A 19646-nucleotide genomic window follows, 5' to 3' on the forward strand; every position below is an offset into this window, starting at 1 on the left:
AAACCAACAGCTTCCTCTCAAATAAGTTAGACTGCAAACTATTTAGCTTCCTGAATAGCCCTTGCCACCAAACCCAAGTCAGCCAATCGGTGTCAGAGGCTTAAACACTATGAAGACAATATAGACTTAAGCTTTCTATTTCACAGATTTGGATGGAAATTCCAATAGATCAACATGATGAGAAGGCTGACTTTCTTTAATAAATCTAACACCTGATCACTAAAAAAAAGATATCAACCACATTTCTGTGACATAAAGACTAATGACAACTATGAATATAATATGTGTGAGCATATTCTGATTCACTGACCAAAACAGACAGCTAAGCAATATGCTGCTATGGACACTGCATCTTGTGTTGCCCCAGAAGAATTCATTCCTTCATGCTGCATTAAAATTAGATCCATCAAATTAAAAATAAATTTAATGATGACATAAGTATGGATGACTTACACGCAGGCAACACATAATTCTTCAATGAATTAGCTGTACTGCTTAAGGAAGCAGAATATATAACACTGGGAGTAGGGTGAGATGAGAAGGATATTTGGCGCAATGTTTATTCTGATAAAGAAATACTGAAGTATAGTTTGTTAATGCTAAATGAAGAAAAGTAGGAAAGGGATGTAGTAAGAACAGGAAACCCTCCACTGATCCCTGCTGGGGAAGGCTAAATAAACCATACAGAAAAAGCAAAGCAGTCCCAATTTCCCCTCTGTTCTGTATTCTATACTGCCTCATACTGCAGGTTGGACAGTCATCTTTTTTTGAATTCTCCTCCTCTATGATCAAAGTTCCATGCAAGTAGTAAACTAGCACATCAGGGGAAAGAGGTTAGGGTTACTCTTTAGAATATATTTTAATATCCACCCTTATATATATATATGTATGGTGCTGCTACCAACTTTAACAAACAGAATAACATAGCATTAGTAACACAAAATTTGCAATGAAGGTTGTGATCCTAATCATGTTGACTCGTAGTAAGTCTTACTGAATTCAATGGGCCTCCACCCAGGTAAGTGTGGCTATGATCAGCGTACGCTATTGTTGCATCCTAAACAACTGCTGCTTAAAAGTATATTGTGACTCGAAATTAATGGCCTGGGGATGACAGATTAGTTGGCAGATGCCTTGGAGGAAAGAGTAAGAAGCCAGGCATCACTAATTTAAATGTATTTTCTTTTATTGTCAGAAGTAAGTGATGCTTTAAAAGCTATTGTCAAATAAAGACCCACAAAACAAGAAGGAAACGAATGTTGATTAGCTGTACTGCAGTATCTTTTTTACTTGTGTGAACAAGTAATTTTATTATTGGTAATTATTTTAACATATACAAATTGAGGAATCATTAAGTCTACAATCCTAATCCCGTTTACCTAGGAACAAACCCCACTGAATTCAACAGGATTTAGTTCTGAGTAGATAAAGTTAGGGTTATGCTGTAAATCATATCAGTTTACAATAATCCCCCAGTGTATAAACATGAAGTTAAATACCTCAAAGTGGTGTTAATATCTGCCCTCTAGATGAGAGACTATGGGAAACCATTTGCAACAAATACACATACAGATAAGAAAATCTTGAAGTAAAAATATGTTATAGGTGATCCCTACCTTGATATATTGCTTGGTTGTGGAAACTTCTGGATCCTCGGACTCTATCCATATTTTAGCTAAATTTTGTTCTGCCTCAGTTAACCAGTGGTTAAAGTTTTTCATATCGTGATGGAAATTCCTCCATTTCTCCACTGATCTATCAAATCTTCTGTAGAAGGAAATAAAAACCATGACACTATAGTTTAGGACATTATATGATTAAAAGTAGTAGGTCAAACGTTTATAATACATTTAAAATATTAATGCAGGAAATGACTGTGATGCCTTTATAGCAGTGGCTTCCCACCTTTCTCCCCATGGACCACTCGGAAATTGCACAACAGAAAAACATGCAGTACTCTGGCTATGCTACAAATAGCCCTATTGTGAGCAGAAGAGGTTCTCTGCTCACAGAAAGATGCCCTTGTATCCAAGCCTGTGGGTGAATTGCATAGCTAGTTAATTCTATGTTTCTAAAATCTATTTGTGTGGCAAAATGGGAAAATAAAATATCATGTTGAACATACAAACAAACAACTTATCTGGCTAAATTTAAATTCACTGTTTAAATTTACTTTCCCCAACAATGTGCAAAAGCTAATACATATAATTTATACATATAACTGTGAAGTTCTAATATATTGCCTACACCACTGAAGTGTGATGGCAGGAACAGTAGTCCTTTCTCATAAGACTGCGGGAAACCAAAGTCTCTCGCAAACATTTCCCACAGCAGATAAGAAAACATCCAGAACCGCTGTGAGGCAGCAAGTTAAAAAACAGAATATTTAAAGTAAGGAGTATTACAATTTTAAAAGTAAATATACCCTCTTATTGCATGGGAATGATTTCATAATTTATAAAATCCTCCAGGCTTGTGTTAGACACAAATTCATTTTGGGGTAAACTCCAACACAGTGCAAGAGGGCATCTGCTCATGCAACAAGACTTCTCTTTCCTTTCTTCCTGCCACAGCCCCAAAGATCTGCTCCAAGGGTTGGGGGATTCTCCAGAGCAGATTTTGGTGTTCATGGGGAGGGGAGGGGAGCTGGAGACAGGAAGAAACAATCTAGAATTCCCATCACAGAAGCAGATTTCCATTTTGCAAGTGGATGGACATCACTGGATGTCTCCCACTGACTGGCATATTTTATATATTATTGGTACCAAGACATGGTCTGAAGCCAGATATAGGGAGTAACCTTGCCAAAAGTAAGTATATCTAGGTCTAGCCCAGAGGTTAGGAGCTGGAGCTGAGAGCAGCCCAGGTCATCTTTGATGCTGGAGTAAACCACCTGGAAACCCTGTGTATATTGCCTTGAGTTCGTTTGTGGAAGAAAGGTTGGATATACATGCATTGAATAAGAATATATAATTATTAATGAACCTGAAGCAAGTTAACGCTCTTGATTTAAAAAAAAAACAGAATTCAACAAACTCTACCCCCAAAAATTAAACAGAATAATAATACATATTACCATTGCTGTTTTTTATCTCCTGTGGTTCTGATACTTGAGTCTGACGCTTTTTGAGAACAATTACAGTGGAATAGGATTCTGTTGGTCAGACTCTACATCACCAATTAGAGTAAAAAGAACTAGAATGGTCTGAAGTGCCTTTCTGAGGTGAAAAACGATCCTATTATCAATACCACTAAGTTCCTGAAGAGACAGGTACTCAACAACACAAAACCAGCAGTCTTTTCTTTTTCATGAAATAAGCCATTCCAAGGCAAAAGAGACCATCTATTGAGAGATCATTTTTAACAAAATCCCACTATGTTATTGATCAGAAGTCATAAGAAGATTTCTTTCATCTGACTACAGAATTGTGTCTTAGTTATTACATAATCAGATTTCATTATAATTTTTAAATATACAGCTCATTCCTTTCTAACAAATGATGTGCATTTCCCCAAAGGTAATGCTATCTTGAACTGCTTTGTGTTGCACATTTAAATCCAGATGAAGCATGTTTTTAGCATGTAAATTTCAAAATAAAAAAAGTTTCAAAACCGCCCTCAGACCTCCGGGTATAGGGCAGTATACAAATTCAATTAATCATCATCATCAATTCCGCCATTTCTAAAATTTCATCTTGAATCAAGATCATAAGCCTCTATCCTTGAAAATTATATTACATTGTAATATACTACAAGACTATTTCTGGCCAGAAGTGGTTACAACTGACAAACCAGCCTTAGCTGGAAAAGGCACTACATGCCACAAAGGACACCTGGGTTTCTAGTGGCAGTGCTAGATCTAGGAATACTCCCAGCTATGAACCTGCTGTCTTAAAATAGCAATTTCATTCAGAATAGGTGGTAAACAATAAACATCTACCTATAGTACTTTCGTCTTGTCAGCATTCAAGTTGTTTATTGTCCCTCATACCACCCTATGCAAGTGATTGGCTGTGAGCTTGTGAGCTCTTCAAAGTACCTTGTCTACGTTGTCAGGCCACAACACTGTAAACCACTTACGAGATTTCTTTGTGTATTCAACTGTACATAGATAAAATAAAAAATGGTACTGAACCCATACAACTGGACTAGACAGTGTAGTGCTCAGATTATGCACAGTCCACCTTAGTTTGGTACAAAGAATAGATGCAATGCAGCAGAAAATGCAACTTTTGTCTTAAATGAAAGCAACCTCAAAAATACACAGAAAGAATACAGTGGTGCCTCGCAAGACGAAATTAATCTGTTCCGCGAGTCTCTTCGTCTTGCGGTTTTTTCGTCTTGCGAAGCACGGCTATTAGCGGCTTAGCGGCTATTTACGGCTTAGCGGCTTTAAGAAAAAGGAAACAAACTCGCAAGAACTCGCAAGACGTTTTCGTCTTGCGAAGCAAGCCCATAGGGAAATTCGTCTTGCGAAGCGACTCAAAAAACGCAAAACCCTTTCGTCTAGCGAGTTTTTCGTCTTGCGAGGCATTCGTCTTGCGGGGCACCACTGTACATGGTTCTTGTAACTACTTATTGCAGAGGCATACAGTAGATCAAAAACCATTTCCAAGTAAATCATGTAAAGATAGATACTCAAAATATATTGTTACGAGTTTCGGGGTGTTGAGATGTGTGCCAGACCTCTCTAAAACCCGGATCCAGCAAGTGCGGGTGGGGTCCCCTCCCTCAACATATAAAGTCAGATTTTAGAGTAGAGAGTTAAAAGGAGCAGTGATGTGACCTAGAAGTAAAGCAGCAAACTAGAGAGAAGTGAGGTATGAGAACAATGTTTGATTTCTGTTTGGATTCAAGGCAGCGGCTATGGGAGAAGTAAGACCCATTTGGAGTGTTGATGCTCTGAATCCCACCATTGCAGGCTCAGGTTATACATATGTGTAAATAAACCATATATCATAAAGACACCACAGTCTTCACTATGCCTCATTCCCAAAGGAAAAATAGACTCTGGGTAAGCACGTTGAACCCCTGGAATCCTGCACCACTCAGAGATTGGGGTGGCATGCAACAGTATATTTTAAATCTATGCCAATAACTTCCTATAATGGTTCTGTAGAGTTTTAAATTTGAAAACTATAAAAATGTCACTTAGTAGTCTAAAAATGTTGAAATCACAAATTACTCAGATTCTTTTATCTACTTAGCATTCAGAATTAGACTAATAACTATTCAAAATGAGGTCTTTTTAAAGGGAGCAGGTTAAGTGCAAAAATAGTATGTTTGATTATCAAAATACATTTAAAATTCATGACTTTTATTATAGAACTTGTAGCTGACAAAAATATAGCCTTTTTTCACGTTCTACAAAATATTGTGTACATTACATTTCTATACTTCCTCTAAACAGTGTCCTGAAGGATTATGCTAATATTAACCTAAAAATTATGCAGTGTTGTCAACTTGATTCAGCACAATTAGCACCTTGTAAGAAATATACAAAACTTCAAAGTAATATTAAAAAATTCTATTTATGTGCATTGAAATATTATGTGCATTGTAATATTTAAGGTCATTCTAACAGATAATCTATGGAAACTTGTTTTTACAGGGTTATCTTGCCAAATTAATCTTTTGTTGCAAAAAAATGTTAACCTGTTTCAATTAATCTGATATTTCTTCTTCTTTCAACAATCTGTTTGTATTTAATTTAAACATAATCTCTATAGTTGGACTAGAGAGACACAACAAAGTTAGAATTCACTGCGGCTAGGCATTGGTTTAATATTTATTCCTGAAGTGATCATTAGGAGATAAGAAGAGTTTGATATAGGCTGGTTGAACTATATTTTAATATATTTGGAGGTTTTTTGCATTTAAAAGTTTTATTATTATATTATTTTTATGCTTGAAATTTTGTTCACCACTTCAAGTAGACTTGACTCAGAATGGCACTTCACATTTAAAGATAGAGAGATACTTATAAAGCAGGAATATGCAGCATAAGCAACATTATGTAGTATTATCAACAAACCAGACCGCTGGGAAACTAAATCAAACCAGTTATAGCCTGGAACATGGTGTGTATAGCGCAGCTGACTGCTGAATAATACACAGCTGTGGGGATCCTGAGGAAACTCCATCTCCCTTGGTGGCTGCCCATAAAAAAACAGGTTTATGATGTAAGGTGCCCTCTAAACTGTGAGATTTAGGGTTGAGCTCTCTGAGTGAGAAACAAGGTGCATGTGTGAGTGAGAGACAGGAGACTGAGAGGTAAGGAGTATCAGAAGAAGGAGGAATTGATATCTGTCTGCATTTCTTAGTAATTTTATAATGCAATGCTTGCATTTGCGACTCCGTAGTTTTGTAACATATGCTAAAATTGTTAGTTGCTCTAGTTTCCTGCATACCACTTAAACATATTTGTACATATTAAATAGTTCAGAGGTAGCCTATATAAATAAATAATGAATACAGTACACGAAAGTCACCACAACTACATTTGTCTTACTGGAACAATCATTTAACCTGCAGCAATTTTCTTTCTTACGTTGTGCTGGTCTTTCCTTGATGTATTCTTTTTAATAAGCATGCTCATTCTTGCCTATGTAAATCAATGGAATGGACTATTCAAAGTTTCTCTTAAGTAAGAATTAGATCATTCACTTCTCAGAGATTATTTCCCACTGGAACCCTCAGCCACCTGCCAACCCATGGCCAAGGGCTGTTTGCAGAATTGAACAACCCTGGCTTGAATTCTGGGTCCACTCCTATCTTCAACATAGGTCACGTACATTTACTCTGTCTCTGATTCTATGGAAAGAAATGCTTACAGCCTTACAACACCCCAAGCTCTGTTTGTTTGAGTATTATCAATCATTTAGTTCCATAGACTAAGAAACATTAGTTGATTTTATATAAAATCATGTATGGCACAATTCAAGAGCCGCTGGCCCTGCAGATGCTGTTGAACTACAATTACCCTAGGGAAGCAACTCCATCTGGAAGACCTGTAATTAAGGCAGAGAGGATGGTGATAAAAGGTAGAGTGCAAGACTTCAGAACAGAGTCAGGTAACAGGGTTTAAAAAGTGGTTTAGCTAGTGGGGAAAGCATGGGCTTTCTTGCTGTCAGACAATGTTCAGTATGCAGGCTTCCATCCCTACAACATAGGTCATACATTGACAAACTTGATAAAACCATAGTGCTAATTCTTGTGTTAGAGGAAATATAGGTGATGGGTCCATTTCTGCCCACCTGATAGCAGAACAAATTCTGTCTTGCACAATTTGACTTCTCCCCTTGTAGCCCCCCCCCCATGTACCTCAAAATGTGGCCTTGAGGGGCCCAAAAGCATCTGGAATAGATGGCGGGGGCAGTAGATAAGAAATAAAAAGGAAGTGGAGGTCCACTTACAAGGCACGGCACATGATGTTATTCTCAAACAATACCAACCTTATTCCTCCCCTGAGTACACTTGGATTTACCCGATATAGGGATAATTAGGCTCCAAACTACTCCACTCAGGCTCACAAATAATTTGTGTTGGTGTTTTGATGTGTGTGTGGGTCAATCACCACTTTCTGCTACTCCCCTTTCCACCCCCCACTACTTCCTCAATGTTTTTGTTCCTTTTCCAGCCATGCTTGTAACTATTTCTGGTATGCTTCTGAACAGACTGTAGCCTTGTATACAGGTTGTTGTTTTTGATCCTTCCGGTTTGAAGACCAAAGTTGTTTCTCATATACAAATTCAAATACATGTGGGTGTTGAATACTCTAATTCAAACGGTAGAAAGTGGATTAACACCTAAATAAAGCTCAAATGATAAGCTGTTTACTGCTGTTTTCATTGTTACATCCAAGTCATAGTTGGAGTGATCAGGTCTGAATTAATTTGTAAACTAAACATAGTTCATACTTTTGCTTTCAATAACCTCAATAGCAACACACCAGATTTCAAATTTCCCAGCAAGCTTTCTTCCCATTTCAGAACAATGATAAAGAGATGTGCTTGAAAGCATTTAGTCTGAATGCTAGAATTAAAAGCATCCGTTATCATTTCCCTAGAGAAAATGAAGCGAACACAACTAATTAAATACATTATATGGAAGAATGCAACACAGCACAACTCCCTAGTCCTAAACAGGCATAAATGTCATTGGCAATAAACTTTTAAATTTCTCAACTTGTCAAAAATTAATTATTAAAAATCCTATAATAAAGCAAGTTCCAAATCATATACTTTACATGAAAATCACATAGACCTAGTTTATGATGGGCTTAATTAATATTTCTAGGACATAGAGGACAAAAGGTTCATAACTCATGCTGAATTCTGATGTGTGCTATACAGTACTAATATTCAGAAGTCACAAATGCACAAAGCCAATATATATTTACCTTCTCCATTGTGATAGTAATGTGGTGAGAAATGACTGTTATTGTGATTTCCCTTGACTATCAAATGTGCATTTCCACAAAATTTACTCCCTTGGGATATGAACATTCCAAGCATTAGTACGTATATTTACTGTCTTTTGCATTAATTTATAACCACTTCCTTATCCATTGCTTTCATTTTGCTACAAAACAAAATCTCTGAAGAATTAACTTTTGTTTCACTGAAAGAAATTTAAGATTTTGATAGTACCAACTCCTCTGAGAGGTGTATATAGAGCAAAATGGCTCCAAGAACTCAGTTCTTTCCCTTTTTCATGTGAGCAAGAGGTGGTATACATCAAACATTTTGTTCAGTTAGACAGACAGTAATGCACATTTGTGATATTATTTTTTAATAATTTTTTATTTAAAGATTTTCCTCTTTTATAAAAGCACATGCACTGCCTCTTTCTTCAGGTTGTGTTTTCGACACATCAGTTACATTTGTCATGAGACATTGGTGGTATGTGCAGTATAGGGTTGGGAAGAAAAGAGGAGTGGGGTGGTAAAGCTTATGTTCTTTGACTTAGTGTATGCGTGGAGGTTTTGTGTCAGCTCACTTGGGTAGGTTCTCTTTCTATTCACTTGTTATGTTTCCTTGGTGGTGAGAGAGGTTGGGGTGGTCTAGGGAGGGGATGATTGTCTTTGGTTGGCTTCAGTGGGATTTGTTTGTGTGGGAGCATTGTTGGGTTAAGTTAGCCATATTGAATCATATGCTGTCGGCTGGTTTGTGTTGTTGTCTTGTTGGTCTGTGTATGTGATAAAGGGGAGTTATACTGGACGGAAGGCGTTCTCTTCTATTTCTCCCTGTGTCAGTTTCAGTCTATTGGTTAGCTTTTCTAGTAAGGTTGTTTCCCATACCATGTTTATTCCTATCAGGTCCCTCCAGTGTCTGGCTATGATGTCTCTGGCTGCTGGGAGTAGATGGGTTGTGAGCTTTTTATTGTGTGAGTGGGCATTGTTATCTTGGAAGATGTTCAGTAGAGCCAGTTCTGGGGTGACTTCTAGTAGCTGTTTAGTTATTTTACTTATTTCTTGTATGACTGTTGTCCAGAAGAGTTGGGTTTGGGGGCATTCCCACCACATGTGGGGGTATGTGACAGTGGAAGGGCAGCCTCTCCAGCATTTTGGTGAGATTCCTGGGCTTATGGGCACCAGTTTCCATGGTGTTAGGTACCATCTGTAAGTGAGTTTGTTTATTGTGGATACCATTCTCTTGCCATGTCCCGCTGTTGTTAGGAGAAGGTTTTCAAAGGTGGTCAAGGGCCTAGTGGCTGTTGATGTTATTACTGGATTGTTTAAGAGGGCGTGTAGTTGGTGGTGTGTTAGCCAGGGTATTTGGGTGTTCCCTAGTTTGCTTTATTTCTTGTGTCGATATGGGTTTATTATTTTTGTAGAAGTCTGCTAGATGATATAGGCCTTTGGCTTGCCAGGTTTTTATCTGGATATTTTGTGCTGCGTGGTGGAATAGTGTGTGGTGAGCCAGGGGGCATTCATGATATTATAAAAAGTACGTAGTTGATTAAAGTATGAATCACCTAGAATTCATCCTACTCTATCTAGCTGACATGAACTCTGATAATTTGTGACACAAATATTGGGTCAGTGGAATATTGGGTCAGTGGAATTGGGTCATTTACATTAGGTTAGGTAATATAAACACGTGATATACACATTAACTTTAACATACACATTATATAGAAGTATCTAATTCCCCATGTAGGCTTATTTTCAGTTCTGCTCCTTTTTTGTTATCAGTCTAGTTAGATTGTTAAATGGTTGCCAGATATGTGATCATGATTAGGGACAGCACTCAATTGATTCTATGGAAGTATATATAACAGAGCACTAATTAGAGCATTCATCTGACTGCTTTAATGCCTGTATGCTAAAAACAAGGGCCTTGAAAAGGGAGTTTCTTGATTAGATCCTTAGATTAGATATCCATCTGAGTCCACAAGTAATTTACTACATACAATCTGGTAGTTCTAAAATAAGTGTTGTTAAGTTAATGTCATTCGTTTGCACTAGCAATAACAGAGCTATGTAAAATTTACCAAACCAAGTAAAGTTTTTTGTTGTACAGCAACTTCAAAGTTATGTGTCTGCTCCTTCCTGAATTGGAAAATTTTCAGTGAGTATATCAAGCACTATGCTTTCTAGCTTCTCCAAAGATAGAAAAGAGCCAGAGAAGCCCTTGGACCTTCTCTGTAGAATTATAAAGCATGCTTTATATCTTTAAAAACCTTTAAAAGTATATGGATCTTTTAGGATTTTGCCTAATAAATGCAAACAGACGTTCGACAGAATGTACAGAGTGGACTTGCTGGTTTATTTGTGTCGAAGTACTAATTGTTAGCAATACTAATCATTACTTTGTTTCTGCTTTAGTTGTTCCAGAAATGAGGTTTTACTGAGAAAACGTCACAAATCAGCAATGGAACAGTGGGCTGGTGAAGAGTTTTCAGAGGCGGGGTTGTGGAGTGAGTGGCTGTGCAAGGTGACCTCAGCTTCAAAGGAGGCAGAGAAAATAGAGAGATTGTTGTTTGAAAAACAGTCAAAGAGAATAAAGAGCCAAAGACGGAGTGAAATTTACCTATCATTCCTTTAAGCTATGTTGAAAAATCATAGATCCAGTGGTGCATTAACGGACACCCAGCTGGAAGCTCAGAAAACAGTACTCACAAATGGGGGGGGGGAGGGTAAGGAGATGCTCAGGAATATGGAGCAAGCCTCCATAAAGGCTGGCAGGAAAAAGAGAATTGAATGGCAGCCAAGCACAAAATCATGAGAAAGGAAAGACAGACTCGGGGAAATTCTGGTAGGCCAAGACAGTTATAGACTTGGCTGACACTTGAGCAGCAGAGTGGTCCTAGATAGAAGGTCAGTTTTGAGGTGGCTCTGTACAATGTACTTTCTTAGAAAAGTCCCTTACAATTTCAGGGTTCCCTATGGCCAATCAATGTGGTAGTAATAGTGTGGTTTTTATTAGATTAAATAGGAGGAATGTTTGGCATTAACAATCACAGTGCCACCCACATTAGCTGACTAGTAGATGAGGCTCCTCTTTTGTCCATGCAAATTTAGCCATGGCAATAGAACTTTGCTTTCCAGCAACAGTCATGTGTGAAGTCGCCCTTAGAATTCTTACATCCATAACGTTCTTAACAGTACAATACTGTACAGCAGAGCTTTCCAAGTTGTGTGTCGGCTGCAGTGTGTACATGTGTCGCACAAATGCTTCCCACGCTCCTCCCAGGGCTGGAAAGGAGTTAGTTTAACCTGTGGTTTGCTAGTAAAACTGAATTACTGTGCTGCAAAAATGATGCCTGTCTAAAAAATATGTCACCAACATGAAAAGTTTAGAAAGCTCTGCCATACAGTATGTATGTGACTGCTCAGAAGCAAGCCCCAGAGTTTAACTGGATTTACTCCAGATAAGAATGAATCGGGTTGCAGCCTAAACCCTACACATTATAAGCATGATCCAATCAAACATTCTATCAGTTTCAGTGAAACTGTGAAGTATGTACCATTGAAATAATGGGACTTTAAAATGCTTAACTGGTTGGATCACACTCTTCTTTTTTGGACATTTCTGCAGTAAACACAGAGGACCATTATAGGAAGCATCATGTGTGCTTTCATTTATGTAATACTCATTTATATAATACTCATTTTTTAAATAAAAAAGGCAATGAAAATAATATGAACCATGCAGTTTCACAAGTCATAATTTTTGTTTTAATTCTTGAGGGTTAAGCCATACCAGTTTCTCGCAAGAATAAAACATCCTGCGGCACCCTAAGTCGAACACATTTATTTTTGTATAACCTTTCATGGGGCAGAGTACACTTCATCAGATGGTTAAAAAACAAAAACAAAATAGATATTCTTTCACAAAATCCGTTTGACTGCAATCATTTTTGTGTTTAAAGAACATCATGGGCCTGAAGATTATCAGTTGCCATGACAATATTGTAAGCATCGGAGAACAAATAATGACCTGCCATCAAGAGATCAGAATCTGGGGAACGATACTAAGATCACTTTCATATCAGAATTTATGTGATTATTAGAAGCTTAAAAGAGTAGCCTGCATTTTCTCTATTGCTTTTCTGCTCCCTAGCCAAGTCTGCATACTCAACAGCTGCAAAAGGCAAGCCAGCAGTGTTAAGTACTTAAAACCCAATTTTAACAGGAAATAAAAAAATAATAATATTGAAATACCCACCATATTTTTTATGCTGGTTACAGCTTTAACATTTTTTCACATCCATTTCTGCTCACTGCATACACTATTTATCTGAAGATTAGGGATAGCTGTCTTTGGAGGTAGAAAGTTCCACTTTCTTAATTTCCACAATCTTGGGAAAAGGTGACTGCAGTTAAAGAATTACTTAAAATATACTGGCTCAGTATATGTGCAGGCAGTTCTATAGCAAGAAAATTATTGAGAACAATGCACTATTATTCTATAGCTTGAGAATAATCTGTTCAGTTTCTGTTAATTGGTTCTCGTGGGAAACTTGCAGATTCTAGCTTCACCAATTAACTCAAGCTGGTATCAATTTACTCTTGGCAGAAAGCCCAGGTCTGCTTGACCTAGAAACTACTCACTCTGATTGGTTAACGAGCAGCACTCAACTCTGTTATCTAGGGATTGCTAGCACAGTTTGATGTGAGGTGTGTTAGGAGTTAGAAGTGCTGTGTATGGTTATGAGAGAGAGAGAAAGGAAGGAAGGATTTATTTTGCTTTTATCTGTATGCAAAAACTCTGCTGGTTTTATTTTCTCCTTTTAATAAATCCTGTAAATAGTTATTCTGAGTCTAGCTGACTAGTCATTACTGCCGCAACTAGCTTCTTCGCTGTGCAGGAAAACTCTGCTACGTTTGGGCTAAAGCCAATAGGGCTATGCCTGACACTCCAAAGTTCCATGAGGTTATGGGCATTGTGCTGCCAGCCTGAGTTGCGGTGGTGTCAGCATCAACGGCGTTGGTTCCAGTAGTTCCAGAAGTTGTTGTTCCTGGCTGGTTCCTGACCGTGGTGAGCTGGTGACGCAGCGGACACAAGGACAACAGCTGCAGCGTGTGAGTGCTGGGTGCTGTGGTTCCTGTTTTCTCTCTCGGTGGTCGTGAGTAGCTGGTTCCGGGTTCCAGGGACATCGCTCTCAAGATGACCTCACAACCAGTTCAGATGGCTTTTGAGCGTCTGAATGACTCCAATTACTTGCTGTGGTCGGAACGCATGCAGGCAGTGCTGCAGAGGGATCGTCTCTGGCAAGTGGTGAGTAAGTTTCCTACGAAGCCTGATGATGAAGACCTCGATAAAGACCAAAGAGCAAGGGCCACAATTGTCTTGGGGCTGGAAGATTCCCAGTTGCCGTATGTGAGGGGAATCAAGACAGCTAGAGGTGTGTGGCAAGCACTTAAAGAACTCCATGTGCGTGAGACAGCGGTTTCCAAGCTGTTCATTCGCAAGGCATTGTACAAGGCAATGTTACAGCCTGGGGTTACAATGCAGGAACACCTACACAGTTTACAGTTAAAGTTTGTTGCGCTACAGGAAAGAGACTGTGCGTTAGACCAGCAGGAGAAGGTGGCTATTATTTTGAGTTCTCTCCCGGAAAGCTGGGATAATTTAGTTTTGTCTCTAGAAGGCATACAGGAGCGTGACTTATCAGTCAGTTACGTTACTGGGCGTTTGATTGAAGAATGGCAGAAGAGGCAAGAAAGGTCGTTGGCTGCAGAGGCTTCTACAGGTGGACGGTTTGGAAGGAGTTCTCATGCCGTGCCAGAGGTGAAGCAAAAGCAGCGTACCGGTGAGGAGTCAGCGTTTGTTGTTAGGCGTTGTTTCCGATGTGGGTCTTCAGCGCATCTAAAACGACAATGTCCGGAGTTGGTCAAGTCTCAGTTGCCGGTGCAGGAGCAGAGACAAGATCAGCAGCAGCAGCAGCGGAAAAAGAAATTCTTCAAACGAAAACAGTCGGCTCAGCTGGTGACCGGCGAGGTCAAGATTGCTGATGAGAAACAAGCGGTCTGGGTGGTCGATTCGGGAGCATCTCGCCACATCGTGAATTCAGATGAATTGTTTGTTTCCAAGAACTCAGCACAGCGCAGCCAGGTGGCTCTAGCAGACGGAAGTACTTCCGAAGTGATTTCGGGGGGTGCAGTTTTTGTTCCTTGTCTTCGTGAATGCCTGCAAAATGTACTTTGTGTGCCGTCATTAAGGAGCAATCTGATGTCTGTAGATTGTTTGCTAAAAGCTGGGTTTAAAGTGTATTTTGAAGGAGACAGTTGCATTATTAAGAAGGCTGGTGAGATTTTAGGCACTGCTAAGTCAGAGGGAGGCTTGTTTTGGCTTAAAGCAGGATCTCAAGTTGCAGCAGTAGTCAGTAAATCTCAGCCTGCAGTGAATAACAAAGCTATACATGACAACTGTGTGCACTTATTGCATAGGAAAATGGGGCATGCTTGCTGGAAAAGTGTACTAAAAATGTCTGAATTGGCTGATGGGGGTAATTTAAAGAGTTGTAACAAGTACCTTGATTGTAATGTGTGTAAAAAGGTTAAAACCCACAGAGTCTCTTACCCCAGAAGTGACAGAGTTAGTGAGTCACCGCTACAGCTGGTTCACATGGACGTAATTGGTCCATTTGCTGTAAGCAGGGGTGGATCGCGTTTTTCACTAACAATTGTGGATGACGCCACGCGTTATTCTTGGGTTTTTCCCATGAAGAATAAGGGTGACGTGTTCACTAAGTTTAAAGGCTGGGTGGCATCTGTGGAAAGATTTCTGTCTGTTAAACTCAGAAGGATACAGACGGACAGAGGTGGCGAATTTATGTCAAATGCCTTTAAAGACTGGTTACAAAAGCGTGGCATTGGGCATAGAAAAACGAACGCTTTTTCCCCAGAGGAGAATGGCGTTGCAGAGCGAAAAAACAGATCTTTACAAGATATGATGTTTGCCATGCTTGATGATGCTGATTTACCCATGTCTTATTGGGGGGAGAGCATGCTCACCGCGTGTTATCTCCAAAATAGGCTCTTCCATCAAACAATAGGTACAACCCCGTACTTTAAATTGTTTCAGAAAAAACCTAAAATTGACCATTTGCATGTGTTTGGATCAAAAGCCTGGGTATTAATTCCGAAACAAATGAGAAAGAAGGGAGATCCTAAGACCAAACAGTTAGTGTTTGTGGGTTACCAGGAGCTGGGAAAAGGTTTCCGTTTTGCTGAAGGGACAAATGGCATTGTGATCTCCAGGAATGCCAGTTTTTGTGAACACAGTGGCTGGGAGAGACTACATGCCAATACTGAGGTTTGGTTTGAACCTTCCCAGGAGCTTCATGACTCTGAAAGTAGACACAGAGAATCAGAGTCTGAGGGGGAGGAAAGTTCAGATAAGAGCTCTCAAGAAAGTGGAGTTAGCCAGAGCCCAGTTGCTAAGCAACAAAAGAGAGGTCGTAGTTCTGAGGAGGAAAGTGGGTCAGAAGAAAAATTTTCTCCCAGAAGATCTAAAAGACAAAACAAAGGAGTGCCTCCGGTGCGTTTTTCTCCAGATACTGCAAATGTGTTTAGTGTAATTGCAGAACCCAAGAGTTTTCAGGAGGTGTTAAAGTTACCAAAAGAGGAGGCAGAGCGCTGGAAACAGGCAATGGAGGAAGAGATGTCCTCTCTGAATGAGCACAAGGTCTTTACACCAGTAGCAGCGCCTGAGGGGGCAAAGATTGTAGGCTGCAGGTGGGTGTATAAAAGACTTAGGCCCGGTTAGGACATATCTAGGGTTGGAAGTGTGCTGGGCCCAAGATGGCAGCTGCCTAATTAGTCAGCAGAACAAAGTTAAACAACTACTGACTACATACAGGATGCAGGATTGCAAAGGGGCAGCGGTGCCTATGGATCCAGGTTTCATAAAAACACTTCACATAGATGAGAGTCCTGAATTTGAACATCCTGATGTATATCACTCTGTAATTGGAAGTCTATTGTATATAGCACAGTGGTCCAGACCTGATATTAGCTATGCAGTAGGCATATTAAGTAGATTGGTCTCAAAACCCACACTAAATGCCTGGAAAGGGGTAAAACAAGTTCTGAGGTATCTCAAACAGACAATTGGCTATATGTTACAATTAAATTCTTCAGAGGATGAAATGTTGAGTTGCTACTGTGATAGTGACTGGGGAAATTTGCCAGATAGAAAATCTGTCACAGGACTAGTTGTAATGGTCGGTGGAGCTTTAATCAGCTGGCGGTCACGCAAGCAAGACGTTGTAAGTGTGTCATCAACGGAATCAGAGTATGCCGCATTGAGTGAATTGTGCAACGAGGTGATTTATTTCAAGCATTTGTTGGCAGATTTAAATGTAAATTGTGGAGAACCAGTACAAGTTTACATTGATAATCAAGCTTGTATAACCTTAAGTAAAACAGAGGGTTTCAAATCGCGTTCAAAACATATCTCTGTAAAATACCAAAATGTACGTTGCTGTGTACAAGACAATGTAATCACCTGTACTTATGTATCAAGTGAAGAAAATGTAGCAGATGTGTTAACTAAACCATTGGCAAAGATAAAGAACAAGCGAATGTGCAAGGGTTTAGGTTTGCTGGAAAAATAATCTCCTACATAGGTGTATTTGGAGTTAATTGTTCAGCAGAATCTGTGAGGGGGTGTTCAGTTTCTGTCAATTGGTTCTCGTGGGAAACTTGCAGATTCTAGCTTCACCAATTAACTCAAGCTGGTATCAATTTACTCTTGGCAGAAAGCCCAGGTCTGCTTGACCTAGAAACTACTCACTCTGATTGGTTAACGAGCAGCACTCAACTCTGTTATCTAGGGATTGCTAGCACAGTTTGATGTGAGGTGTGTTAGGAGTTAGAAGTGCTGTGTATGGTTATGAGAGAGAGAGAAAGGAAGGAAGGATTTATTTTGCTTTTATTTGTATGCAGAAACTCTGCTGGTTTTATTTTCTCCTTTTAATAAATCCTGTAAATAGTTATTCTGAGTCTAGCTGACTAGTCATTACTGCCGCAACTAGCTTCTTCGCTGTGCAGGAAAACTCTGCTACGTTTGGGCTAAAGCCAATAGGGCTATGCCTGACACTCCAAAGTTCCATGATAATCATAAGTCTAAGAATCTTCAGGGAACAATGCTCTGTGTAATGCCCTCTCATCAGATGTCAAACAGATAAACAACTTTCTGAAGACATCTGTATCAGGAAGTTTTTAATGTTTGATGTCTCACTGTGTTTTTATATTATGTTGGAAGTTGCCCAGAGTAGCTGGGGCAACGCAGTTGGATGGGCAGGGTATAAGTAATAAATTTTCTGTTTGTTGTTATAATCCAGTCTATTGGTTGGGGTTACCAATGCAATGAGGTATGTATGCAAGTGAGAGATGGTTTCTATTTATTTCATCTTTTATAATTATCCTCACTTATTTTGAACTGTTTTACCAGACTTGAATGTGCCATCCACATAGGCCATTTAGTAAGCAAAATATAACTCACCATTCCGCTCATAAGTACAATGGTTTGCATCTATTGATATGACACAATATATGCTTTACCAGTAACTGCTAGTCACAAACCTGTTATTGTAAGCTCATTCTGAAATACTGAAAACTGTCCTTTGGGAGCCACAGAGTACAGAGGCTTTGTGCAAGAGATTATGTCACCACTCCCACTCTTACTGCTGCTGCCCCCAAACTCTACTCCCTCCGCAGCTGCCCCACTCCATTTAACTTTTTTCATTGTTTTGCTATTGCATTTGCATCCTCAGAGTGAGGCATTCTGGGTGAGGTGGCTAAGAGACTTCCTGCATACCCATCCAGTGGATGTGAGGCAGATACTAACATTGTATGGATATCAGTGTGCTTTTATTTCAGAAAACACTTCTGGAATGTAAATTTTATCTGATCACTTTAATACTCTATTTCATTAATGCTTTCGACTATTCTGTATTTTATTTTGCTGTAAATTGCTTTGAAATAGATGATTACGGACAATTCATAGGCAGTTCAAACAATAAATAAATGTTTTTTAAACTCAGGAAAAAGATGCAGTACTTTAAAGTAAGTTTCTAAGCTTAAACAATATTTCCAGTGCTGCAGGCCCTCTCTTGGCTACCACACCCCAAATTCTTTGTTCTGAGGAAGAACTCATTTGGCCCTTCCTAAGAGGGTACAGCAAGGCTGGGACGAGCTGCAGGGGGCTGGTTGGATGGGCAGCTGGTGGTACTAGAAATAATGAAAGCTAGGAAGAATGAGACAGGAGCCCAAGGGCCACGAATTTGTCACTGCCTGAGCCTGCCACCTGAGACCATAGTCTCAGCTTGGTTCATTATAGTGCCAGCCCTGAAAGGTCATACTTATCCCCTAAAAATAAAATAGTGGCATCTACATCATTGGGAGAGTCTTTTGTACACAGCTATGTAATAGTCTGTGGGTATTAAAATGTGTATTTATAACTTGGTACACTGAGAGAGGGGCATAGAGGAGACAAGTGATATATATTCAAATGGCTTTCGGTTATTGCCTGGTTTGAGACATTACAGCCCAGGAGGCAATAAAGTGTGGAGCATGTATGTGGCACCATCATGAGTCACGACAAAGAGTATTGGGAAATAGGCAAGATTTTTTCCTAATGCTTGCTGACAAAGCTGGTAAATACTGAGGCAATTCTGGATTAAGCTGAGGGGAGTTCACTTGTCACTTCTACTGCACTGCCTCACTCATTCACTAGCTTAGATCACAGCTAGATCTATGTCACATACCTGAGAATTGCCTAGCCATTTGATGAATTACTGCAGACATAACTGGTTTCCTGTCTCTGTTCCTGACTTTAGCTGATCATCCCTTATTAATGTCCAGCTCCTGATCCTGCCTGAGTTTTATATCCCATGGTGTATGGGGACTACAGCCTGATCTGGCAATAAAGCATTGTTCTCAGACCCTTTGTGCCAAGCAAGAGGAAACTACGAGCTCAAATTGCAGCAAAAATAGGTAATAAAACTGTTTCCAACTAGACAACGTTAGAGCAACTGGATCAACAATTCTGTAGAATCTCCAATGTTGAATCTATTTATATTGTGACTGGTGATTTATTACCTAAGGAATACCACTACTAAATCAAGGTAACCATACTGATAAAAATATATAACTTGAATCTCCAAATATGATTTTAGGAATATGTTTT

General features: G+C 39.3%; 1 protein-coding gene across 10 annotated transcripts in view; it reads right to left on the minus strand.

Annotated features, from left to right (window-relative positions):
- DMD (dystrophin) overlaps positions 1-19646 on the minus strand; it is a 1036503-nt gene that overhangs the window by 485110 nt on the left and 531747 nt on the right. For all 10 annotated transcript variants that reach the window (XM_081197764.1, XM_081197771.1, XM_081197761.1 and 7 more), the window contains one exon: positions 1617-1767. In XM_081197764.1, the coding sequence (XP_081053890.1) occupies positions 1617-1767 (151 nt within the window). The remainder of the gene's footprint in view (positions 1-1616; positions 1768-19646) is intronic.

The sequence above is a fragment of the Podarcis bocagei genome (genome assembly GCF_964188305.1).
Source record: "Podarcis bocagei genome assembly, chromosome: 6".
NCBI lineage: Eukaryota > Metazoa > Chordata > Lepidosauria > Squamata > Lacertidae > Podarcis > Podarcis bocagei.